General features: G+C 44.4%; 1 protein-coding gene across 1 annotated transcript in view; it reads right to left on the bottom strand.

The window, feature by feature from the left end:
• The window catches only part of LOC135503979 (sodium channel protein type 8 subunit alpha-like), a 127,907-nt gene that overhangs the window by 37,513 nt on the left and 63,070 nt on the right, over positions 1-27,324 (bottom strand). The window contains exons 10-20 of the mRNA XM_064922192.1: positions 23,745-23,951; positions 23,535-23,543; positions 22,320-22,607; positions 16,350-16,661; positions 14,481-14,616; positions 10,204-10,442; positions 4,786-4,959; positions 3,346-3,702; positions 2,574-3,047; positions 519-639; positions 165-319 (exon numbers count right to left, since the gene is read on the bottom strand). Coding sequence (XP_064778264.1) covers positions 165-319; positions 519-639; positions 2,574-3,047; positions 3,346-3,702; positions 4,786-4,959; positions 10,204-10,442; positions 14,481-14,616; positions 16,350-16,661; positions 22,320-22,607; positions 23,535-23,543; positions 23,745-23,951 — 2,472 coding nt within the window. The remainder of the gene's footprint in view (positions 1-164; positions 320-518; positions 640-2,573; positions 3,048-3,345; positions 3,703-4,785; positions 4,960-10,203; positions 10,443-14,480; positions 14,617-16,349; positions 16,662-22,319; positions 22,608-23,534; positions 23,544-23,744; positions 23,952-27,324) is intronic.

The raw sequence follows: 27,324 nt of genomic DNA, 5'->3' as shown, positions 1-27,324 counted from the left end.
TGTGTGTGTGTGTGTGTGTGTGTGTGTGTGTGTGTGTGTGTGTGTGTGTGTGTGTGTGTGTGCGCGCGTGTGTGTGTGTGCGCGTGCGTGTGTGTGTGTGTGTGTGTGTGTGTGTGTGTGTGTGCGTGCGTGCGTGCGTGTTAACATTCCACACTGTGACTTACCAGGGCCCCACTACTGAGTAGGATCATAAAGATAATGACGGTTTCGAACCAGTTATGCTCCACAATAAGATAGCATGTCTTTCTCAGGAACCACCAATATTTTCCCCACCCGTGAGTGATGGGCACATCGCAGCAAGGATACTTGATAATACACTCTGTATAGAAGGGGACAGGCACACATACGATACCTCAGTCATTTGCTTGTGATTTAAATACCTTGTAGGGATTACAAATTGGGCAACTGGCATGCAAGGAAATGTGGGGGAGGGCAGTAGAGGGCGGGAGCGTCAGGCCGTGGTGGTTCGGGGCGGGGCAGGGAAGGGAGAGGCAGGGAGGGACAGGGTGCAGTCCTACCAGGTGTCCAACAGTTTTCTGGGTCTAAGTACACTTCTTCAGCCTCCACCACCACCGCCTCCACCTCCACATCAGGCTTGATGTCTATGGTGCTGCCCTCTGATGAGCTGGTGTCATCCAGCTACACACACAAATACAGACAGACGCAGAGAGAGACAGAGACACACAGATTCAGACAGACACAGAGAGAGACAGAGACACACAAATACAGACAGGCGCAGAGAGAGACAGAGACACACAAATACAGACAGACGCAGAGAGAGACAGAGACACACAGATTCAGACAGACACAGAGAGAGACAGAGACACACAGATTCAGACAGACACAGAGAGAGACAGAGACACACAGATTCAGACAGACACAGAGAGAGAGGGAGAGACAGAGAGACACACATATATAGACAGAGAGAGAGAGGGAGAGAGGTCTTGGAGGATTTCTTTAGATTTTCCCATGATGTCAAGCAAAGAGGCGCTGAGTTTGAAGGTAGGCCTTGAAATACATCCACAGGTACACCTCCAATTGACTCAAATTATGTCAATTAGCCCATCAGAAGCTTCTAAAGCCATGACATCATTTTCTGGAATTTTCCAAGCTGTTTAAAGGCACAGTCAACTTCGTGTAAGTAAACTTCTGACCCACTGGAATTGTGACACAGTGAATTATGCGTGAAATAATCTGTCTGTAAACAATTGTTGGAAAAATTACTTGTGTCATGTACAAAGTAGATGTCCTAACCGACTTGCCAAAACTACAGTTTGTTAACAAGACATTTGTGGAGTGGTTGAAAAACTAGTTTTAATGACTCCAACCTAAGTGTACGTAAACTTCCCAATTCAACTGTATATGAGTGTGTATACTATTGAGTAATGGAATTACATCAGAGCTTTGGACATGAAACTATTGATACATTGGTGACCATAGCCATACTTTACAGCCAGGAGGCCACAACAACAATAACAACCATGGAGTAAAGCATTACCACAACACTTCCACAACATTACCACAATATTACTACACCATTACCACAACATGACCACAACATTGCAATAACATTACCACAACAGTACCCCAACATTACCACAACATTACTAAAACATAACCACAAAACTACCAAACAAAACTGAAACATTACTACAACATAACTACAACATTTGTCTACTACAACATTATTCCCAGACCACATTACTGCAACATTATTACAACATTACCACAACATAACTACAGATTAACCACAGCATTACTTACCCCGTGTAAAAATACAACATCATTCCAAAACATTATTACATAACCCCAACATTAACTCCTGCAACATTATCAAAACACCCCTACACCGTAACCCCAACATTACCTCCAGCAACATTATCAAAACATCCCTACACCATAATCCCAAAATTACCTCCAGCAACATTATCGCCATATTACTACACCATAACCCCAACATTAAATCCTGCAACATTATCAAAACATCCCTACACCATAATCCCAACATTACCTTCAGCAACATTATCGCAACATTACTACACCATAACCCTAACATTAACTCCTGCAACATTACCAAAACATTACTACACCATAACCCCAACATTAACTCCTGCAACATTACCAAAACATCACTACACCATAACCCCAACATTACCTCCTACAACATTACCGCAGCATTACTACAACATAACTCAGCATTACATCCTGTGACATTACCACAACATTACCGCAACATAACCACAACGTTACCTCTCACAACATTACCACATCATTGCTACACCATAACCCTGACATTACCTCCTGAAACATTACCAAAACATTTATATAACATAACCCCGACATTACCCCCTACATTACCATAACATTATTACAACATAACCCCAACATTACCTCCTGCAACATTACCAAAATATTACTACAACATAATTAACAAGAGATAAACTGTAAAGTAGTACACTATTCCTTATAGTGCACTACTTTACATCAGAGCCCTGTTGATTTGTCATGTTGTCATGACAACATATACACTACATTATCACTCAAAATGTGGCTAACGAAATCTGTTCACTCACATCTTTGCTGTTCTCGTTCTCCGACTCGCTGCTGAATTCCTCGGTGTTGAGGTTTTCGAAGTCAGACTCTCCGACCGCGATAGGAACGCACACGGTCAGGTTAGGGTTGTGGATGAACGACATGTGGTCCTCGTCGATCAAGTACCTCCCGAAGCTGCTTCCCATACCACTAGTCGTGCCGTTACCATTCTTGGTGTAGTCCAGGTCACGGTTGATATCCACACCACTCTGGTTGGCGATACAGTTCAGTTTCTTGTCGTACATGTCGTCTACGGTTTTCTGTTCATCCTCCACCGATGGCTTCTTGGTCAAGCTGAGCACCAACTCTGCCAGCTTGATCTTGAACCAGGCGACGCCCTTCTTAATGCGGATGACGGAGATCTGAAGGTTGTTCATTTCTCCGTCGTCATCTGTTGCGGCTAAATTGTCTGCGCTGAACGAGGACAGCAGCAAGGCAAGGAAAAGATTCAACACCTGTAGGGAGGAGAGGAGTCACACTGGGTCAGACGTGAGGGTGGATCTGATATGGCCAACAGAGATGTGTGTACAAACGGGACCTGGTATGGGTAGCTTGGGACACGCTCTCTTGTTCGGTGGGGGTAGTGCAACGAATATGGCGTTCATAAGACAGCAAACTGTTCTCCCCAGAGACTTACATTTCTTGGGCCAGCGGTTACAGTCACTGCCATCGCCATGGAGACTGGGGTTTGAGAACCGGCCGTCGGGAGGGCTAACATTCCCCATCCCAACCATACACTCTGGGGACACTTACCACCAAGTTCCCGATGACCATGACCATCATGAAGACGATGAGACACATGCCCTGGCCAGCCACCTCCATACAGTCCCACATGGTCTCGATCCACTCCCCGCACAGCACCCGGAACACCATCAGGAACGAGTGGAAGAAGTCGTGCATGTGCCAGCGGGGCAGCTCACAGTCCAGGGCGATCTTACACACACAGTCCTTGTAGTTCTTGCCGAACAGCTGCATGCCGACCACGGCAAAGATGAAGACGATGAGAGCTAAGACGAGGGTCAGGTTTCCCAGGGCGCCCACAGAGTTACCGATAATCTTAATCAGCATGTTGAGTGTGGGCCATGACTTGGCCAGTTTAAACACTCTCAGCTGAGTGGGGAGAGAGGTGGAGGAAGAGAGGGACAAAGAGAAGATGTGAGAATGACAGAAGAAGGGAGAGAGGAAAATACATATTATCAGCAGAGGGTTGAGTGATCAATAGCCCTGTTGCAGCAATGGCTCTTGGGGTATTGGCATGGTAATTGCTATAGAGGTAGAAGTAGCAGTTACACAGAATTCGATCACTCCTTTGTTGCTGATAAGTTTCCTGCACAGCAGGAATTGCAAACTTGTAGTGTATCTTAGTCATTATTTTTTTTAATTGTGTTTTTTGTTACTTTTACCCGTTTTTCTCCCCAATTTCGTGGTTTCCAATTGGTAGTTACAGTCTCATTGCTGCAACTCCCGTACGAACGTGGGAGAAGCGAAGGTCGAGAGCGTATGCTCTGAAACACAACCCAACCAAGCCGCACTGCTTCTTGACACAATTCCCACTTAACCTGGAAGCCAGATGCAACAAATGCTTGGGAGGAAACACTGTGCCTCTGGCGACTGTGTCAGCGTGCACTGCACCCGGCCAGCCACAGGAGTTGCTAGTGCGCGATGGGATAAGGACATCCCTGCCGGCCAAACCCTCTCCTAACCTGGACGACGCTGGGCCAATTGTGCACCGCCCCATGGGCCTCCCAATAACGTCCAGCTGCGACAGAGCCTGGACTCGAACCCAGAATCTCTAGAGGCACAGCTTGCACTGCAATGCAGTGCCTTAGACCACTTTGAAATTTCAGACTTTATTTGCCCTGACTAAAAATGTATCAACCCATACAAAAATATCCATGAATTATATTCCACATTTCCTGTTACTGCAGATTTATTTTCCTGCTGTAGAAAACTGGCTCCAATTAAGACCATACATATGTGTTGAAAAGTAGCTTTACATAGACTAGTAAGGCAGTATATAAGTGATTTTTCACATAGTAAATGTATCACTATAATAGAGACAGTATTGTAGCTGAGCAATAACCATGTAATCATTCAGTAACTGAATCAATGCACACTGTGTATTTAACATAATTTGAATACACAACAAACATGTATATTTTGTGGGGAGGACAGGGCTCAAAAAGAGTTTACCAATCGGAATGATCTGAGCACGGACAGCCCCTCCACGTCAGCCAATGCCAGCTCCACTAAGGACAGTGTCACAATGAAGCCATCGAAGCAGTTCCACCCCTCCTGGAAGTAGTAGTAGGGATCCATGGCAACCAACTTGGCAAACATCTCCACAGCAAAGATCCCTGTGAACACCTGGCAGGGACGGATAGAGGTCAGAGGTCAGGTAGAGTAACTGCTACTAGAACCTTTACCTTGTCACAGGGACCAACAGAGGTCAGATGTACTGTACGAACTCGTATTGTAATTATTCAAAAAGGGTGCAGTGAGCACTATTTTACATCGAAATTAAGGTGGACCGCTATCCAGAGGCTAGTACTTTTCAGACCGGGAAAATGTGCAAAACTAGCCCCCCACGACAGTGACATTTTGTCTTTCCAAATCTCACAGATTTTGTGACACCTCTGTGTTCTGCTAATCTGATTCTAATAAATGGCTGAAGGTCATAGATCATCTGATTCTAATGTATGATTGAAGGTCATAGTTAATCTGAGTGTAATGAATGACTAAACGTCATAGTTAATATGAGTGTAATGAATGACTAAACGTCATAGTTAATCTGAGTGTAATGAATGATTGAAGGTCGTAGTTAATCATTGAGGTGTCCATAGATCAAGGCGTGGCCAGGCACGGGGCTGTATCTGTGCTAGTTGGCTTTACCTGCAACAAACTCCAGTATTTTTCCTTCATAGCTTTTTCTCCATCTTCTTTTTAAATAGGGAGCCAATTTGTTTTCAGCACTTTAATTTCCATGACTGATCAAAACGTGTTTTCTTATGGCTCTCTCTGGTCCCTCTGGAGCAGACATATAGTGTTGTTTTCTTATGGCTCTCTTGCCCCTTTGCGGCAGACATATAGTGTTGTTTTCTTATGGCTCTCTCTGGTCCCTTTGCAGCAGACATATAGTGTTGTTTTCTTATGGCTCTCTCTGGTCCCTTTGCAGCAGACATATAGTGTTGTTTTCTTATGGCTCTCTTGTCCCTCTGCAGCAGACATATAGTGTTGTTTTCTTATGGCTCTCTCTGGTCCCTCTGCAGCAGGCATATAGTGTTGTTTTCTTATGGCTCTCTCTGGTCCCTCTGCAGCAGACATATATTGTTGTTTTCTTATGGCTCTCTCTGGTCCCTCTGCAGCAGACATATAGTGTTGTTTTCTTATGGCTCTCTCTGGTCCCTTTGCGGCAGACATATAGTGTTGTTTTCTTATGGCTCTCTGGTCCCTTTGCAGCAGACATATAGTGTTGTTTTCTTATGGCTCTCTCTGGTCCCTTTGCGGCAGGCATATAGTGTTGTTTTCTTATGGCTCTCTCTTGTCCCTCTGCAGCAGACATATAGTGTTGTTTTCTTATGGCTCTCTTGTCCCTCTGCAGCAGACATATAGTGTTGTTTTCTTATGGCTCTCTTGCCCCTTTACGGCAGACATATAGTGTTGTTTTCTTATGGCTCTCTTGTCCCTCTGCAGCAGGCTTATAGTGTTGTTTTCTTATGGCTCTCTCTGGTCCCTCTGCAGCAGACATATAGTGTTGTTTTCTTATGGCTCTCTCTGGTCCCTCTGCAGCAGACATATAGTGTTGTTTTCTTATGGCTCTCTCTTGTCCCTCTGCAGCAGACATATAGTGTTGTTTTCTTATGGCTCTCTTGTCCCTCTGCAGCAGACATATAGTGTTGTTTTCTTATGGCTCTCTCTGGTCCCTTTGCGGCAGACATATAGTGTTGTTTTCTTATGGCTCTCTGGTCCCTCTGCAGCAGACATATAGTGTTGTTTTCTTATGGCTCTCTGGTCCCTCTGCAGCAGACATATAGTGTTGTTTTCTTATGGCTCTCTCTGGTCCCTCTGCAGCAGACATATAGTGTTGTTTTCTTATGGCTCTCTTGTCCCTTTGCAGCAGACATATAGTGTTGTTTTCTTATGGCTCTCTTGTCCCTTTGCAGCAGACATATAGTGTTGTTTTCTTATGGCTCTCTTGTCCCTTTGCAGCAGACATATAGTGTTGTTTTCTTATGGCTCTCTTGTCCCTCTGCAGCAGACATATAGTGTTGTTTTCTTATGGCTCTCTCTGGTCCCTCTGCAGCAGACATATAGTGTTGTTTTCTTATGGCTCTCTTGTCGCTTTGCAGCAGACATATAGTGTTGTTTTCTTATGGCTCTCTTGCCCCTTTACGGCAGACATATAGTGTTGTTTTCTTATGGCTCTCTTGTCCCTTTACGGCAGACATATAGTGTTGTTTTCTTATGGCTCTCTCTGGTCCCTCTGCAGCAGACATATAGTGTTGTTTTCTTATGGCTCTCTCTGGTCCCTCTGCAGCAGACATATAGTGTTGTTTTCTTATGGCTCTCTTGCCCCTTTGCGGCAGACATATAGTGAGCAATAAGGTTGGAACATCAAATCACAATACATATAGAATCGTGGGAATCGTAATACATATCGTATCGGCATCTAAGTATCATGATAATACAGTATCGTGAGGTCCCTGGCAATTCCCAACCCTATAATACACAGTGTTTAACTGCTGTTTTTAACTGCTATTTCACCCATACACACACTGCTCTAATCAAATCAGATAGTAAGTGACATATTGCATGTTATCTTCGTCAGGCTGTGAAGAGTATATCTGTTTCTCACAATTCAATGAAAGTGATACGTTTTTCGGCTGCTATTATTGATCAAACCGCTGTTATAAATATCATACCCTTACCACAAACAGAGTGACTGTCTTATACTGCTGTGCTATCCATGCTAACAGTATTAGCTATTAGCTTTAGCTAGCATTAGGTAGTAGACCTAAGCAAATAAGCAAGCTATCCATGCTAACATGCTAGTAGAATATGATGAAATGTGCTGCTCAAGAACTAGACACCGTTTCTGTAGAAATGCTAATGGTAAAAAACCTAGTTTGGGTTTTCAAAGGAAGAGAGCAGTGATTCAGGCCCCATTTTAGAGAAGCTAATCGATCAGGCAGCATACAATATTAATGTAGGCCTCCCACCAGCACAGAGACCGCAGGGAGAGTGAAACAGAGTGCTGTCTGGACACTGCTAGGGGAAAGGGAGAGAGAGGGAGAGGGAGAGGGAGAGAGAGACGCCCCTCTACAGACCAGACCAGTCCCATGTAAGAAATGGGGGGGTAGAGCATGGAGCTTGCAACGCCAGGGTTGTGGGTTCGACTCCCACATGGGACCAGTACAAAAAAGTATGAAAATGTATGCTCTCACTACTGTAAGTCACTCTGGATAAGAGTGCCTGCTAAATGACTAAAATTACAAATGTAAGGAGGAAGGGAGGAGAGGAGAGAAGGGAAGAGAAGTCTACAGACAGTGGGGAGAGGACAGAAAATATGGAATGAGGGTACAACTACTGGAGAGAGACAGAGATAGAGATTGTCCTGGGATGTTCTAGCTAGCGGTTAGGCCATACACAGATGTGGACACCCCTGACAGGTGTATAACATTGAGCACACAGCCATGCCATCTCCATAGACAAACATAAGCAGTAGAATGGCCCATACTGAAGAGCTCGTTGACTTTCAAAGTGGCACCGTCATAGGATGTCACCTATCCAATAAGTCAGTTCGTCAAATTTCTGCCCTGCTAGGGCTGCCCCAGTAAACTGTAAGTGCTGTTATTGTGAAGTGGAAACGTCTAGGAACAACAACAGCTTAGCCGCGAAGTGGTAGGCCGCACAAGCTCACAGAACGGGATCGCCTCGCTCTAAATCACCCATCCTCGGGTATATCACTCACTACCGAGGTCCAAACTGCCTCTCGAAGCAACGTCAGCACAAGAACTGTTCGTTAGGAGCTACAGGAAATGGGTTTCCATGGCAAAGAAGCCGCACACAAGCCTAAGATCACCATGTGCATTGCCAAGTGTCGGCTGGAGTGGTGTAAAGCTCGACGCCATTGGACCCTGGAGCAGTGGAAACGCGTTCTTTGGAGTGATAAATCACCCTTCACCTTCTGGCAGTCCTACGGACAAATCTGGGTTTGGCGGATGCCAGGAGAACACTACCTGTCCAAATGCATAGGGCCAACTGTAAAGTTTGGTGGAGGAGGAATAATGGTCTGGGGTTGTTTTTCTTAGTTTCAGTGAACGGAAATCTTAACACTACAGCATACAATGACATTCTAGACAGTTCTGTGCTTCCAACTTTGCCCTTCCCTGTTTCAGCATGACAAATGCCCTGTGCACAAAGCAAGGCGCATACTGAACTGGTTTGACCTCAACTCCATCGAACACCTTTGGGATGAATTGGACCGACGACTGCGAGCCAGTTCTAACACCCAACATCTGTGCCTGACCTCACTAATGCTCTTGTGGCTAAATGGAATCAAGTCCCCGCTGCAATGATCCAACATCTAGTGGAAAGCCTTCCCAGAAGAGTGGAGGCTGTTATAGCAGCAATGTTCCTACATCTAGTGTAAAGCCTTCCCAGAAGAGTGGAGGCTGTTATAGCAGCAATGTTCCTACATCTAGTGTAAAGCCTTCCCAGAAGAGTGGAGGCTGTTATAGCAGCAATGTTCCTACATCTAGTGTAAAGCCTTCCCAGAAGAGTGGAGGCTGTTGTAGCAGCAATGTTCCTACATCTAGTGTAAAGCCTTCCCAGAAGAGTGGAGGCTATCATAGCAGCAAAGAGGGGAACAACTCCATATTAATGCCCATGATTTTAGAATGATGTTCGACAAGCAGGTGTCCACATACATTTGATCATGTAGTGTATCTGTCCCACTACCAATTTGGCACATACTCTACTACAGTCTTTCCTGTTCCCTGGCCTCTACTTACTGTCCTATTCATTGTATTGAATTATTTGAGGTCAATAATAGAAAATGTCTAACGCTTCCATGTACTTTCTTAGTTAACCTTTTACTGCAGTGGGCTAAATCAGGGTCACACAGAGTGTTCCTTGTTAGTCTTAAACAAATCTACTTTGAAACCAAAGTATACACTTCACACACATGGTTATGGCTTTACAAAAAGAACACACCTGTACCATGTCAGATATAGAGTTGAAATGTATAAAATGTTTCAGTTTGCAACCCAATATTACACTTTAGATACATCAATGAAGACTAAAATATAACAAAATGGTTTGACATAGAAACACCAGATTTTTGGCCTTTAACATTTTTGTTATTTTTTATTAATTATGATTATGATTATTAATACAATTCTGCCCATGAGGCCCCTTGTAATTTGACTGTTATTTGTTATACAAATAACAGGTTAAAGTACCCAGCTCAAAGTACCCTTTAAAGGGGCACTACACCACTTCTTAAGCTTAAAAAGTGGTAAAGTGCCCTTTAAGTACCAGCTTAAAACGGCTGTAAGATAAATCAATTGCAGTAATACCACACAAAAAAAGAGATAGTGAAATCCTCACCAAGTTTCCCACGAACAGCACCTCCTCAAAGTGCGGGGTCATGGGATAGTGCTCCATGGCCATGAACAGGGTGTTGAGGACGATGCAGACAGTGATGGCCAGGTCCACGAAGGGGTCCATGACAACCAGATTGACGATCTCCTTGATCTTCAACCAGATGGGACAACACTCCCAGATGAGGACCATGTTGGAGAACTTATACCACCACGGTGGACAACTACGCTGAGACTCCTCCAGTTCTGAGAAAAGTATTTAATAAGAGACCCGCAAAGAAAGGAATATATCAAAAATCGAAACAATAGAAAAGTCCCCAACAGTGCAAACCCTGTCCCCACCAACTTGGCCCCGCCAAAGTGCCACTCCAGGCAGGCTAAAGGAAATGCTTAAAGAATTTGAAATAAAGCAAATAGTATTTGAATTAAGGTCTGCTATTGATAAATGTTACGAAATAATACGTTCTGTATATGTGACATATAGTAATATGTCTGTAATGAAGTATCTGTCAGTACAAGAATGACAATATATACACACCGAGTATACAAAACATTAGGAACACCTGCTCTTTCCAAACTGACCAGGCAATTCCAGGTGAAAGCTATGATTCCTTATTGATGTCACCTGTTAAAGAAGGATTTTTAAGCATTGTGACAATTGAGAGATGGATTGTGTATGTGTGCCATTCTGAGGGTGAAAGGGCAAGATAAAATTAGGACCGATTTCAAGTTTTCATAACAATCGGTCATTTTGGACACCGATTGTTTTTTTGTTTTTTTTTACACCTTTATTTAATCTTCATTTAACTAGGCAAGTCGGTTAAGAACACATTCTTGTTTTCAATGACGGCCTAGGAACGGTGGGTTAACTGCCTTGTTCAGGGGCAGAATGACAGATTTGTAACTTGTCAGCTCAGGAATTCAATCTTGCAACCTTACAGTTAACTAGTCCAACGCTCTAACCACCTGATTACATTGCACTCCACGAGGAGCCTGCCTGTTACGCGAATGCAGTAAGAAGCCAAGGTAAGTTGCTAGCTAGTATTAAACTTAATCAATCATAATCACTAGTTATAACTACACATGATTGATGATATTACTAGTTGATCTAGCATTCCCTGGATTGCATATAATGCAGTGCGCATTCGCGAAAAAGGACTGTCGCTGCTCCAACGTGTACCTAACCATAAACACCAATGCCTTTCTGAAAATCAATACACAGAAGTATATATTTTTAAACCTGCATTTTTAGCTAAAAGAAATCCAGGTTAGCATGCAATATTAACCAGGTGAAATTGTGTCACTTCTCTTGCGTTCAATGCACAGTTTGGGCCGCCTGGCTCATTGCGAACTAATTTGCCAGAATTTTACGCAATTATGACATAACATTGAAGGTTGTGCAATGTAACAGGAATATTTCGACTGATGGATGCCACCCGTTAGATACAATACGGAACGGTTCCATATTTCACTGAAAGAATAAACGTCTTGTTTTCGAGGTGATAGTTTCCGGAATCGACCTTATTAATGACCAAAGGCTCGCATTTCTGTGTGTTATTATGTTATAATTAAGTCTATGATTTGATAGAGCAGTCTGACTGAGCGATGGTAGGCACCAGCAGGCTCATAAGCATTCATTCACTCAGCACTTTCATGCATTTTGCCAGCAGCTCTGCTGTTTATGACTTCAAGCCTATCAACTCCCGAGATTAGGCTGGTGTAACAATGTGATGTGAAATTGCTAGCTAGTTAGCGGGGTGCGCGCTAATAGCGTTTCAAATGTCACTCGCTCTGAGACTTGGAGTAGTTGTTCCCCTTGCTCTGCATGGGTAACACTGCTTCGAGGGTGGCTGTTGTCGTTGTGTTCCTGGTTCGAGACCAGGTAGGAGCGAGGAGAGGGATGGAAGCTATACTGTTACACTGGCAATACTAAAGTGCCTATAAGAACATCCAATAGTCAGGTATATGAAATACAAATGCTATAGAGAGAAATAGAGAAATAGAGAGAAATAGTCCTATAATTCCTACAATAACTACAACCTAAAACTTCTTACCTGGGAAAATTGAAGACTCATGTTAAAAGGAACCACCAGCTTTCATATGTTCTCATGTTCTGAGCAAGGAACTTAAACGTTAGCTTTCTTACATGGCACATTTGGCACTTTTACTTTCTTCTCCAACACTTTGTTTTTGCATTATTTAAACCAAATTGAACACGTTTCATTATTTATTTGAGGCTAAATTGATTTTATTTATTTTATTTTAAGTTAAAATAAGTGTTCATTCAGTATTGTTGTAATTGTCATTATTACAAATACATTTTTTTAAATTGTCCGATTAATCGGTATCGGCTTTTTTGTCCTCCAATAATCGGTATCAGCGTTGAAAAATCATAATCGGTCGACCTCTACTTGACACCTTGTAGAGTCCATGCCTCAACGAACTGAAGCTGTTCTGAGGGCAAAGGGGGGTGCAATTCAATATTAGTACGGTGTTCCTAATGTTTTGTACATTCAGTGTAGCTATAGATATAGGAGATTTAGAACTGTTCGTCCAATGAGCGAGGAGGGCACCTCAGGTGAGTCCCATTTGGGTACTAAGAAAGTCTATCAATAAAAATCTGATCTGATCTAGAAATAACTGTTCCTCCAATAACTATGCCTCAGGTTTGGAACTTTTTGGTTTACACTGTCAGGTGAAAACAATAGAGCATGGAAATAGCTAGAAAGTGTAGGGAGATGTAAAGTATAGTTAGTGTTGGGGTGGCAGGTAGCCCAGTGGCTAGCGCATTGGGCCAATAACCGAAAGGTTGCTAGATCAAATCCACGAGCTGACAAGGTCGTTCTACCCCTGAACAATACAGTCATAGTTAGAGTAGGGCGATGTAAAGTGAAGGGTGACGTGAAGTAGAGTTAGTGTAGGGAGATGTATAGTTAGTGTAGGGAGATGTATAGTTAGTGTAGGGAGATGTATAGTTAGTGTAGGGAGATGTATAGTTAGTGTAGGGAGATGTATAGTTAATGTAGGGAGATGTATTGTTAGTGTAGGGAGATGTATTGTTAGTGTAGGGAGATGTATAGTTAGTGTAGGGAGATGTATAGTTAGTGTAGGGAGATGTATAGTTAGTGTAGGGAGATGTATAGTTAGTGTAGGGAGATGTATAGTTAATGTAGGGAGATGTGTAGGGAGATGTATTGTTAGTGTAGGGAGATGTATAGTTAGTGTAGGGAGATGTATAGTTAGTGTAGGGAGATGTATAGTTAGTGTAGGGAGATGTATAGTTAGTTTAGGGAGATGTATAGTTAGTGTAGGGAGATGTATAGTTAGTGTAGGGAGATGTATAGTTAGTGTAGGGAGATGTATAGTTAGTGTAGGGAGATGTATAGTTAGTGTAGGGAGATGTTTAGGGAGATGTATAGTTAGTGTAGGGAGATGTATAGTTAGTGTAGGGAGATGTATAGTTAGTGTAGGGAGATGTATAGTTAGTTTAGGGCAGATGTATAGTTAGTGTAGGGAGATGTATAGTTAGTGTAGGGAGATGTGTAGGGAGATGTATAGTTAGTGTAGGGAGATGTATAGTTAGTGTAGGGAGATGTATAGTTAATGTAGGGAGATGTGTAGGGAGATGTATTGTTAGTGTAGGGAGATGTATAGTTAGTGTAGGGAGATGTATAGTTAGTGTAGGGAGATGTATAGTTAGTGTAGGGAGATGTATAGTTAGTGTAGGGAGATGTATAGTTAGTGTAGGGAGATGTATAGTTAGTTTAGGGAGATGTATAGTTAGTGTAGGGAGATGTATAGTTAGTGTAGGGAGATGTTTAGGGAGATGTATAGTTAGTGTAGGGAGATGTATAGTTAGTGTAGGGAGATGTATAGTTAGTTTAGGGCAGATGTATAGTTAGTGTAGGGAGATGTATAGTTAGTGTAGGGAGATATATAGTTAGTGTAGGGAGATGTATAGTTAGTGTAAGGAGATGTATAGTTAGTGTAAGGAGATGTATAGTTAGTGTAGGGAGATGTATAGTTAATGTAGGGAGATGTGTAGGGAGATGTATAGTTAGTGTAGGGAGATGTATAGTTAGTGTAGGGAGATGTATAGTTAGTGTAGGGAGATGTATAGTTAGTGTAGGGAGATGTATAGTTAATGTAGGGAGATGTGTAGGGAGATGTATAGTTAGTGTAGGGAGATGTATAGTTAGTGTAGGGAGATGTGTAGGGAGATGTATAGTTAGTGTAGGGAGATGTATAGTTAGTGTAAGGAGATGTAAAGTATAGAGGCAGTACCCTCCGCTAGTGTGTTGGTGATGACGCTCATGACACTGTTGGTCCGCTCTTTCCTTCCGAAGGAGGTATTGAGCTGGTCCATAGACACCATCAGGGAACCAGACAGCTTCTTCTTCACCTCAACCTCAGTAGTGGGCTGCCAGGAGGAAGAAGAAGAATCAAGCACTAATGGTAGTCAAACCATGAACACCACCACACAGCGCCATCGCTGGCCAGGGAGGGAAATGCACTTGTAACAAGATTGGATTGGTTTGGATTGGAAAGAATGGTGGGATAAATTGTAAGTTGGTACATTTTTGGTTGGCACACAGGGGAGTAATGTATCTATCTTGTTGTCGATGGATACTGATGGTAGGGAGAGTAAACTGTTCTATTTTGTATGTGTGTGTATGTATGTACATTATTCAGTCTGACTTACCGTATCTCTGAACCAACCATTACTCCTGAACCAACAAAGGTGTGTCCCCCTGCCTAAATGTGCCAATCCTGCCTCTATATTTCACCCCTCTAACCGTTCTCCTATCTTTAACGTCTCCAGACTTAGTCGTTTTTTGACCATAGAATATCACTTTCAAGTCCTGTAACAAATTCTGTCGCATTTGAAGAGGACGTAGAGGGAAGAGTAGTCTGGTTACCGTAGAGAACATTAGGGGCAACATTATTGGGATTGAGGTCCGTTCCAGTCGGCATGCATTGAGCATGCACCAAGTCAAAGAGAAGGAGAGGATAGATTAGATACCATGGTCACTAGATTAGTTGTTATCATGCTGGCTAAGTTAAAAACACTGTGCAAGACCTGTCGAAGGGCCAGGTCAAACTACCATGCTGCTTACTAGCAAAATTGAAACATTGGTTTGACTTTTCTGTTAAGCTTGGTTTGTTCACAGCAGATTGTTTGAAAAGAAAATGACTATTTTCGGCTATTTTGAAGAGGTTTTTTACTTACAATGACTGTGATATGTGGTTGTTTTTACCAACTGTATTTTAGTTGAATGTCGCCCTAAGATAAGAGTTTGCTAAATTTGTACAGTGTTAAAGGACTAGTTCAAGATTTTGGCAATTAAGCCCTTTTCTATTTACCCAGAGTCAGATAAACTCATGCATACCATTTGTATGTCCCTGTGTGCAGTTTGAAGGAAGTTGAAGGTAGTTTCTAGAGCCAATACTAATGTTAGCACAATGGCTGGAAGTCTACAGGAGCAAGGGCTTAATTGCCAAAATCTCGAACTATCCCTTTAATGTCAATGTAACGTCACATTGTTTGGCGTGAGGATATTAAAACGTTGAGATATAAAACAACAGTATGCTGGTAGTCACTGAAAACCCCAGTTATAAAGTATCAATAAGAACCTTTTGTTCCGATGAACTAAAGTTTCTCTATTTTGCTTCTTTAGCTAGTGGTGGGAGGCAGCATAGCATACACTACATACTAGGTAGCAGGGGAGGAGGGCGAGCGCAGATAGTGCAGACGGACTTGCAAAGAAGAGAGAGAGAGAAAGAGAGAGAGAATAAGATGAGAGAGAGAGTAAGATAAGGAGAAGAGAGAGAGAGAGAGAGAGAGAGAGAGAGAGAGAAAGAGAGAGAGAGAGAAAGAGAGAGAGAGAAAGAAAGAGAGAATAAGATGAGAGAGAGAGTAAGATAAGGAGAGAGAGAGAGAGAGAGAAAGAGAGAGAGAAAGAGAGAGAGAATAAGATAGAGAAAGAGAGAGTAAGATAGAGAGAGCGAGTAAGATAGAGAGATAGAGAGAGAGAGAGAGAGAGAGAGAGAGAGAGAGAGAGAGAGAGAGAGAGAGAGAGAGAGAGAGAGAGAAAGATATAGAAAGTGGGGGCCATGCCTAGACGGGTCTGAGTTACTCATTGACTTCCTTACACTGTCGTCACCAGATGCCTTATCTATTTTCACCTCAGGCAAAAGGCGTCCGCCGGTCCCCGGACTGATCAGAGACACCACGCCGTTGCAGTCCACCGTGGAGTTCCTCTTCCCACCACCGTGGTGGTAGCTCGTGTAGCTGCACCGCCGGTACGGGCTGAACCGGGGGCCTCGCCTCTCCTCGCACTCCTCCACCATGCTGTGCTCGTCGTCAGCGAACTCGTTCTCCGAGCCCACTCCCTTGAAGCTGAAGATGCTGCTCTTGCTGTTGTGCCTCGACAGAAACGGTGAGCCGGGGATACTGAGAAGGGACTGCAGGGGACAGGGAAATGAGGAGAGGAAATAAGGAAAGGAGACGAGTGAGTGATTGAAATTGATATAGTTGTAACACAAATCACATCATAGTGCTGAAGGTCAAGAGTTCAATCCCCACAACCATCTATGCTACTTTATCTCCACCTGCCTTTCTCTCCACCTCTATTTCTGTAATGTCTAAATTAAGTTTAATTTCAAAACGCGATCGAGCCATTTTCAGAAATGTTTGTAAATTTACACAAATTAAAACATATCTTGTGAAAGACCCGGAGCTATAATTTGTAAATCTTACCATGACATGGGCTAGTGAAAAGACACCAATGATTACCAAGGAAATTTTATTTTACAAATAATCATGTTTTGTGGCAAAATACTAGATATCCACCCCAAACAATCAAACTGCAGTAGAAAAAGTCTCCCGATTGGGTTTTAAACAGTTACATGTAACAAAAGTATCCTGATACATAAATAAATACATTTTTAAAGAATCCATTTATTTCAACTATATTGTGCAAATAGCCAATCACATAGCCAATCACATAGCCTATCACATAGCCTATCACATAGCCAATCACATAGCCAATCACATAGCCAATCACATAGCCAATCACATAGCCTATCACATAGTCTATCACATAGCCAATCACATAGCCAATCACATAGCCAATCACATAGCCTATCACATAGCCAATCACATAGCCAATCACATAGCCTATCACATAGCCTATCACATAGCCTATCACATAGCCAATCACATAGCCTATCACATAGCCTATCACATAGCCAATCACATAGCCAATCACATAGCCTATCACATAGCCTATCACATAGCCAATCACATAGCCAATCACATAGCCAATCACATATCCAATCACATAGCCTATCACATTTTTTGAGTTTGATTATATACACTTTAAGGAAGGATTTAAGGAATAATTAGAAAGTCATGGATGGATTGATTCTTATTGTTGGAGTGATTCACTGACATAGCCCTCCGTAGGTTTACTGACAGCTCCTGTCGCTTGAGCTTGTTCAAAAGGTTTCCTCTTTCAGCCAACAGGAACAGATATCACCAGCTCCAAAGTGCTGAAGGGATCCATTATAATCAAAAGGTCCACTACACTCAAGAGGTCAAAGGTAACATAGTGCTCGGTAGCCAGCCTGCAAACAGCTGAGAGTGACAGCTGTCTGTCTCTGCATCTGGCTGACTAAGTCAGGGGTTAGCCTAAATTAATAAGATATGGTTCTTATTAAACCTAACTTATGACTGAACAGACAAATATAATAGAAATGATTCCCTAAATGACTCACTTTACCGCTAGCGGCAAAAAGCATATGGAACATTTCATTCATCTGGACAGTGGATTTTTTATTTATTTTACCTTTATTTTACTAGGCAAGTCAGTTAAGAACAAATTCTTATTTTCAATGACGGCCTAAGAACAGTGGGTTAACTGCCTGTTCAGAGGCAGAACAACAGATTTGTACCGTGTCAGCTCGGGGATTTGAACTTGCAACCTTTCAGTTACTAGTCCAAAGCTCTAACCACTAGGCTACCCTGCCACCCGATATAGCCAGAGCTATGAGAGTTGTGCCAACTTTTAGAATGTTTAATACTGTTCTAATTCTAGACATTCAGTTCCATAACATTTTATTTAAATATTCCCTGTGTAATGTTAATGAGGTTCTAACATGGCTGCCGTAGAATGTTGTAGTGTCATGTAATTGCAACATAATGCAGAAACCTCATTGGTCCAACTCTATAAATACATGGTTCTGGATATAGCACGTTTTGGTACAAAACAAATGTCAGATATCGCATTTGCCCCAAAAATGTGAAAAATTGGCATTTTGCGTGTTTTTTAGAATCAAAGCCTTAAAATATAAAAAATTGTAAAGGAAAAAAATAAAAAATATAAAGGAAGTGTGGAATTCCAAAAAGATATGAGTGTGTTGTTTTCAGTCGATGTTCTTACGACGATCGCGACAGAAGATCCCACCACAACAGGACCAAGCAGCGTACCCAGGAGGGGAAGGTATCCTGGACTTGGGAGGAGATCATGGCAGGACAGGATAGCCATCCTTGGAGGCAGACGCAAGGAGAGAAGGGAGGACAGCGACGAAGCCGGGGTTCACGGCCACAAAGAAAGCCCAAAAAACAGCCCAATTTTTTTTGGGAGGGGGCACAAGGGGTGGTCGGCGGAGCCGAGGAGTGAACCAGAGCCAGTCTGGGAAAAGAGGGAGAAATTGGAGGAGAGTGAACGGAAGGAGTCAGAGACCGTCAGTGAGCTGATTGTGAAATTGGAGGAGAGAGCAATGAGAGAGTTGTTGAGTTGGTGTATGATGCACGACATTCGCCCTAAGGAGCGTGTTATCAGTTTGATGCCACCTGAGTCAGCTCTCCGTACTCGTCCTGAGGAGCATGCTATCAGTCTGGTAAAAACTGTGCCGGCTCCACGCACCAGGTCTCCAGTACGCCTCCACAGCCCAGTACGTCCTGTGCCTGCTCCTTGCACTCGCCCTGAAGTGTGTGTCACCAGTCCGGTACGTCCTGTGCCTGCTCCACACACTAGGCCTCCAGTATGCCTTCCGAGTCCGGTACGTCCTGTGCCTGCTCCTCGCACTCGCCCTGAAGTGTGTGTCACCAGTCCGGTACCACTTGTGCCGGCTCCATGCACTAGGCCTCCAGTGCGCCTTCCCAGTCCAGAGCTTCCGGCGACGGTCCAGTCCAGAACCTCCTGCGACGGTCCACAGTCTGGAACCTCCTGCGACGGTCCAAGGTCTGGAACGTCCAGCGACGGCCAATGGTCCGGAACCTCCAGCTCCATGGCCGGAGCCTTCCCCTGCGCCGGTGCCCAGTCCAAGCACGGCATCCTGTCCAGCTCCACGGCCGGAGCCTTCCCCTGCGCCGGTGCCCAGTCCAAGCACGGCGTCCTGTCCAGCCCCATGGCCGGAGCCTTCCCCTGCGCCGGTGCCCAGTCCAGGCACGGCATCCTGTCCAGCTCCATGGCCGGAGCCTTCCCCTGCGCCGGTGCCCAGTCCAAGCACGGCGTCCTGTCCAGCCCCATGGCCGGAGCCTTCCCCTGCGCCGGTGCCCAGTCCAAGCACGGCATCCTGTCCAGCTCCATGGCCAGAGCCTTCCCCTGCGCCGGTGCCCAGTCCAAGCACGGCGTCCTGTCCAGCCCCATGGCCGGAGCCTTCCCCTGCGCCGGTGCCCAGTCCAAGCACGGCGTCCTGTCCAGCCCCATGGCCGGAGCCTTCTTCTGCGCCGGTGCCCAGTCCAGGCACAGCATCCAGTGCAGCTCCAAGGCCGGAGCCTTCCTCTGCACCGATGTCCAGTCTAGACCCAGTGTCCAGTCCCGCTCCATGGCAGGAGCCTTCCTCTGCACGAGGTCCAGTCCTGGCACAGTGTTCAGCCCGGGTCCATGGCTGGATCCTTGGGATGAGCGGGTTCTACACCCCGCACCAGAGCCGCCACCGACGCTAGGTGCCCACCCGGACCCTCCCCTATAGAGTCAGGTTTTGCACCTTTTGGGGGGGGGGGGCATCTAGCATCTAACTATAACATAAACATAAACAAGAACCCACAAAACACAGTGGGAAAATGGCTGCCTAAATATGATCCCCAATCAGAGTCAGCGACAAACAGCTGCCTCTGATTGGGAACCATACCAGGCCAACCTAGAAATAAACAACCTAGATTACCCACCCTAGTCACACCCCAACATAACCAAAACAAAGAATAAAAAGGCTCTCTATGGTCACGCCCTTCACATTATTTTATGACGATACCAGGTATCTTTTCATATTTGTGCAAATCTTTCTAAAACAGAAAATGGACATATTTCAATGGAAATCAATCAACAAAGAGGTAAGAATATGTAGGCTATAAGAATATGTTGAAAGCTATATGTATTGGGTGCAGATGACTGAACTTCTCACTTTTGTGTCTGTAGGTACACAGACAAGGAGGCATACAAATGTATGTCAATTTGTATTGGCATGTTATGCAGATCACATTTACCATCCTCCTCCCTTACCGCTTCAATGAATATCCCATAGGCCTCTACATTACAACCATTATCAAAACAGCTTTTTCCCTTCACATTCAGGGTATGAATTCTGTTGTGTGGATTCATTCTGGCTGTGGATACGGAGAACATCAACACATTAACATCAACACGCCAGAGGATATATCCATCGGACTTGGGGCTCTGCTGGGAGTTTACCTCATTTTGATTGTATTATTCTGCTTTGCTACAAAAATCATAAAGACTGAGAACTAAAACATTGTGTTATTGTTATGTGTATTGATATTATTATTAATAATAGGGGATGGGTAGTTCTTCAAAAGATTATTTGAGTATCCATTAAAAGGGGGTTCTTTGAAGAACTTATAGAGGTTCCCCCACAGTTTCGATTTGAAGAACCCCTAAAGGACACTCCAGGAACCTTTTTAGAGTGTACCAATATCATCATAATGATGTTTGTTTCCAAAATTACTGCTGATTAACTAAAGAAGTTAAACCCGCTTTGTGTTTTCTTTTCTTCCCATGATGCTTATGGGTATTGCGATACTGATATCGTCCTGCCCCTAAGTAGCAGTACAATATGAAAGAACCCAGAACAAAATAACTCTCTTCCATAATGAAACATGAATGTATTCACAGTTAATAATTCAAGCCTTGGATGAATGCTGCTGTATCTTTAGTTACAACAGCAGGTTATGATGAATACTGCTGTATCTGTGGTTGAATCCCTGTTACTCTGTGGTTGAAGCCCTGTTAGTCTGTGGTTGAAGCCCTAGAACTCTGTGATTGAATCCCTGTTACTCTGTGGTTGAATCCCTGTTACTCTGTGGTTGAATCCCTGTTACTCTGTGGTTGATTCCCTGTTACTCTGTGGTTGAAGCTCTGTTACTCTGTGGTTGAATCCCTGTTACTCTGTGGTTGAATCCCTGTTACTCTGTGGTTGAATCTCTGTTACTCTGTGGTTGAATCCCTGTTACTCTGTGGTTGAATCCCTGTTACTCTGTGGTTGAATCCCTGTTACTCTGTGGTTGAATCCCTGTTACCCTGTGGTTGAAGCTCTGTTACTCTGTGGTTGAATCCCTGTTACTCTGTGGTTGAAGCCCTGGTACTCTGTGGTTGAAGCACTGTTACTCTGTGGTTGAATCCCTGTTACTCTGTGGTTGAAGCTCTGTTACTCTGTGGTTGAAGCTCTGTTACTCTGTGGTTGAATCCCTGTTACTCTGTGGTTGAATCCCTGTTACTCTGTGGTTGAATCCCTGTTACTCTGTGGTTGAATCCCTGTTACTCTGTGGTTGAATCCCTGTTAGTCTGTGGTTGAAGCCCTTTTACTCTGTGGTTGAATCCCTGTTACTCTGTGGTTGAAGCCCTGTTAGTCTGTGGTTGAAGCCCTTTTACTCTGTGGTTGAAGCCCTGTTAAAAAGCTCTAAATAGTCTTTATCTGAAACCAAACCCTGATGTTTAAATTGACTTAGAAGGGAACTGAAATAATTTTGAACATTGTAGTGTCAATATGGGTCTTCAAATGGAAACATTAATAACTGCCTGTTATTTAGTCCTATTCCATCTTCTTCCAGGAATGCATTGCACAGTGACAAACAGTGACCTTTGACACTGGTCCTCTCACCTGGTTCATGATGGAAGACTTGCGGCCTAGCCGGTTGTCAGGGAAACGGAAGCGGCTCTTCTTACTGCCGTCGTCCGACTCGGACTTGACAAACTTCTCGCAGTCCCCCTTCTCCTCCCGCTGTGACTGCTCTTTCTGGCGCCACTTCTTCTTGCGGTTGCGCCGCTCCTTGGCGCTCTTGGAACTGAGCTTGGACATCTCTGACGAGCTACAGGACAGGGTCCCCCCGCCGTCATCATCCCCTACGTCCTCCGACATGGTGCCTGCCGACGTCGCCATGGCGTTGGACTATCGCAAACCGCCACACCGGGAGAGAGAGTGAGACAAACACCTGCATGTCCATTCCCACTGAAATCTCATTCATACCTTATGTAAATACACAATGCATTTAGCTAGCTACGCAAAAATATCCCAATCCTGCGTAGTTGTATCGAGATACAAATTGCGGGGCTGCATCTGCACTTGACTTACTTGGGAGTAAGTTGTGCAAGTTTGCTGTGCAAGTTTGCATATTTTTGCTAAGCAAGTACGCAGAACAGCCATTTTGCATAGCTTGGCTTCAGAGACATGGCTTTTATCGGGCTAAACAGATTTGAACTTGCCATATGTGACAGACAGGGTTCCAACCCCAGTTTGCTGTGAGCAAAAGAGTGCATTAGCCCGCTAAGCCAAAGCCTAGGCATTGACTCAGGAAGCCCATGCAGATCTCCAGGTCTCAGGCAAGGTTACTCACCTCCATCACAAACACAGTGAGGTATAGGAGCACGGTAACGAACACGGCTCCACTGTTTATATTAGACACAACAGATTTAAACCAAACAGACAGTCAAGGATAGGAGTGGAGTATAGTAAGCACAGACAGTAAAGAGACAAGCACATACAGTATACATAGAGAGATGACAGACAGACAGACAGACAGACAGACAGACAGACAGACAGACAGACAGACAGACAGACAGACAGACAGACAGACAGAACAGAACAGACAGAGCAGACAGACAGAGACAGACAAACAGACAGACAGACAGACAGACAGACAGACAGACAGACAGACAGACAGACAGACAGACAATAACAGAACAGAACATAACAGACAGAACAGACAGAGCAGACAGAGCAGGCAGACAGACAAACAGACAGACAGACAGACAGACAGACAGACAGACAGACAGACAGACAGACGAACAGAACATAACAGACAGAACAGACACTGACCTGTGCGGCCTCCTGCAGAGACAGTAACAACAAAGACAGAGAAACAAACACATATGACATTTACAGTGTATGGTCACAAAGAATGCATCTGAAATGGCATCCCTTTCCCTAGACATAGTGCACTACCTGGTCAAAAGTAGTGCACTATAAAGTCTATCGGGGAAAAGGTCCCAAAGACATGCTGAGACACAGAGACACTGGGGTACTGACCTGTGCAGCCTCCTGCTGGTTCTTGATCTGCTCCAGCATGGCTTTGAACTCCGCCTCTTTCTGCTCAGCTTCCTCCATGGTGGCCTGGTTCTGCTCCTCATAGGCCATGGCCACCACAGCCAGGATCAGATTGACCAGGTAGAAGGACCCCACGAAGATCACCAACACAAAGAAGATCATGTAGGTCTTCCCTGCTGCCCGCAGGGTCTGGGAGGGTGGAGAGAAGACAGCAGAGGGTCAGATACACTCATAGAAAAAAAAGGGTTGATTCCAGGTATAAATCCCCTTAGGGTTCCACGTCGAACCCTCTGTGGAAAGGGGTTTTACATGGAATCCAAAAGGGTTCTACCTGGAAATAAAACACTGATAGTTGACCTATACACTCTGACCTCTAACCGAACAATCCTGTTGACCTTAGGGTCTGGAAGAGAACAGAGAGTACAGCAGAGTCAGACACTTGTCTCCCATCCAGTTCTCCAGAAGAGGTCGTCAATTGGTTCCCCCTCCTTTATCCAGGCCGTCATTACGATGATAACTGGGTCATATGACAGGGATGTGAGGTTCATATTGAGGTGGGGTTAGAGGGTAAAGGTCAAATGTTAAGAGGTCAGAGGTTATGTATCAATTACTGAGTACTGTTGAACCTATCCAGGCTGTGTAGAAGTGTAGAATCTAAACGCTAGTGGCGGTACTGTAACACTTCCCCACTTCAAACACAATAAATTCAATTTACATTCCCTTCTGCTTACTAGAGTGTGATGATTACTCTAATTCCCTGTCATAGACATTATGTAAGCCGATTAACAGTGAGGTGTAGAACTGATTTTACGCTAGGAATTGTTACTGGTTGTGCCTCAACACCAGAAGTACTTCCATGCACTGACTGTTCCCAGTGTGTATGTGTGTGTGTGTGTGTGTGTGTGTGTGTGTGTGTGTGTGTGTGTGTGTGTGTGTGTGTGTGTGTGTGTGTGTGTGTGTGTGTGTGTGTGTGTGTGTGTGTGTGTGTGTGTGTGTTAGGTTCCCAGCATGGTCACAACTTGGCGTTATTTATCAAATGAAGCCTGGGCTCCCCCATATCTGCATTTTAGTGAATGTGTTCCAGGTTCCCAGCATGGTCACAACTTGGCGTTATTTATCAAATGAAGCCTGGGCTCCCCATCAAATGTGAGGAAGGAAAACAACCACTCTGTTTCTGAAGCCTGTTGGCTCCATTCTAAAATGGATTCAATCTTTCCTCAGCATTTAATGACAAAGTTTTAGAAATGTCCATGAATGCATGTCAAAGCAAAAAAAACAAGTGAAATTGTGTCACACAGATCTGGGGAAGGGTTCCAGAGCATTAAAGCTAAGAATACAGTGGCCTCCAATTCTTAAATAAGGCCAGTCCTTTCAGTGAGTTGCTATCCCCAGAGGAGAAACCATGAGAAATCTCAACAGCAGTTAACCCACTGAGGATTGAAAATAAGAATTTGTTCTTAACTGACTTGCCTGGTTAAATAAAGGTAAAATAAAAATAAAATAAAAGGGCCTTGGTCAGGGAGGTGACCAAGAACCCAATGATCACTCTGACAGAACTCTAGAGTTCCTCTCTGGAGATGGGAGAAACTTCCAGAAGGACAACCATCTCTGCAGCACTCCACCAATTAGGCCTTTATGGTAGAGTGGCCAGACGGAAACCACTTCTCAGTAAAATGCACATGACAGCCCGCTTGGAGTTTGCCAACATGCATCTAAAGACTCTCAGACCATGAGAAACAATATTCTCTGGTCTAATGAAACCAAGATAGAACTCTTGGCCTGAATGCCATACGTCACGTCTGGAGGAAACCGGGCACCATCGCTATGGTGAAGCATGGTGGTGGCAGCATCATGCTGTGGGGATGTTTTTCAGCGGCAGGGACTGGGATACTAGTCAGGATCGAGGCGAAGATAAACGGAGCAAACAGAGATCCTTGATGAAAACCGTCTCCAGAAGAACCTCAGAGTGGGGTGAAGATTCACCTTCCAACAGGACATCGACCCTAAGAAAACAGCCAAGGCAACACATGAGTGGCTTCAGGACAAGTCTCTGAATGTTCTTGAGTGGCCCAACCTGATCAAACATCTTTGGAGAGACCTGGAAATAGCTGTGCAGCAACGCTCCCCATTCAACCTGACAGTGCTTGAGAGGATCTGCAGAGAAGAATGGGAGAAACTCCCTAAATACAGGTGTGCCAAGCTTGTAGCGTCATACCCAAGAAGACTCGAGGCTGTAATCGCTGCAAAAGGTGCTTCAACAAAGTACTGAGTAAAGGGTCTGAATACTTATGTAAATGTGATATTTCAAGTTTTTTTTTAAATGGCTAAAAAAATTGTTTTTGCTTTGTCATTATCCTCCTGGACACCCTAAACCCACTCCAATTTGAATACCGCCACAGCAGATCCACAGATGACACAATCTCAATCACACTTCACACTGCCCTTTCTCACCAGGAAAAAAAGGAACAGCTATATGAGAATGCTGTTCATCGACTATAGCTCAGCGTTCAACACCATAGTACCCTCAAAGCTCATCACTAAGCTAAGGACCCTGAGACTAAACACCTCAATCTAAAACTGGATCCTGGACTTCCTGACGGGCCGCCCCCAGGTGGTAAGAGTAGGCAACAATACGTCTTCCATGCTGATCCTGAACACTGGGGCCCCTCAGGGGTGTGTACTTAGTCCCCTCTTGTATTCCCTGTTCACCCACAACTGCGTGGCCAAACACGACTCCAACACCATCATTAAGTTTGCTGACGACACAACATTGGTAGGCCTGATCACCGACAACGATGAGATGGCCTATAGGGAGGAGGTCAGAGAACTGGCAGTGTGGTTCCAGGACAACAACCTCTCCCTCAATGTGAGCAAGACAAATGAGTTGATCGTAGACTACAGGAAAAGGTTGGCCGAATAGGCCACCACTAACATCGACGGGGCTGTAGTGGAGCAGTTCGAGAGTCTCAAGTTCCTTGGTGTCCACATCACCAACGAACTATCATGGTCCAAACATACCAAGACAGTCGTGAAGGTGGGCACAACAAAATATTTCCCCCCTCAGGAGACTGAAAAGATTTGGCATGGGCCCCCAGATCCTCAAAAGGTTCTACAGCTGCACCATCGAGAGCATCCTGACTGGTTGCATCGCCGCCTGGTATGGCAACTGCTCGGCATCTGACTTTAAGGCACTACAGAGGGTAGTGCGAGTGGCCCAGTACATCACTGGGACCAAGCTTCCTGCCATCCAGGACCTAGATAATAGGCGGTGTCAGAGGAAAGCCCATAAAATTGTCAGAGACTCCAGTCACCCAAGTTATAGACTGTTTTCTCTGCTAATGCACGGCAAGCGGTACCAGAGCGCCAAGTCCAGGACCAAAAGGCTCCTCAGCAGCTTCTACCCCCAAGCCATAAGACTGCTGGACAATTCATAAAAATCACCACCGGACAATTTACATTGACCCCCCTCTTGTACACTGCTGTTTGTTTGTTACCTATGCATAGTCACTTCACCCCCACCTACATGTACAGATTACCACAACTAGCCTGTACCTCAGCACAC

This window comes from Oncorhynchus masou, chromosome 18 (assembly GCF_036934945.1).
Source record: "Oncorhynchus masou masou isolate Uvic2021 chromosome 18, UVic_Omas_1.1, whole genome shotgun sequence".
Lineage (NCBI taxonomy): Eukaryota > Metazoa > Chordata > Actinopteri > Salmoniformes > Salmonidae > Oncorhynchus > Oncorhynchus masou.
This window is presented reverse-complemented; position numbering and strand designations above follow the sequence as displayed.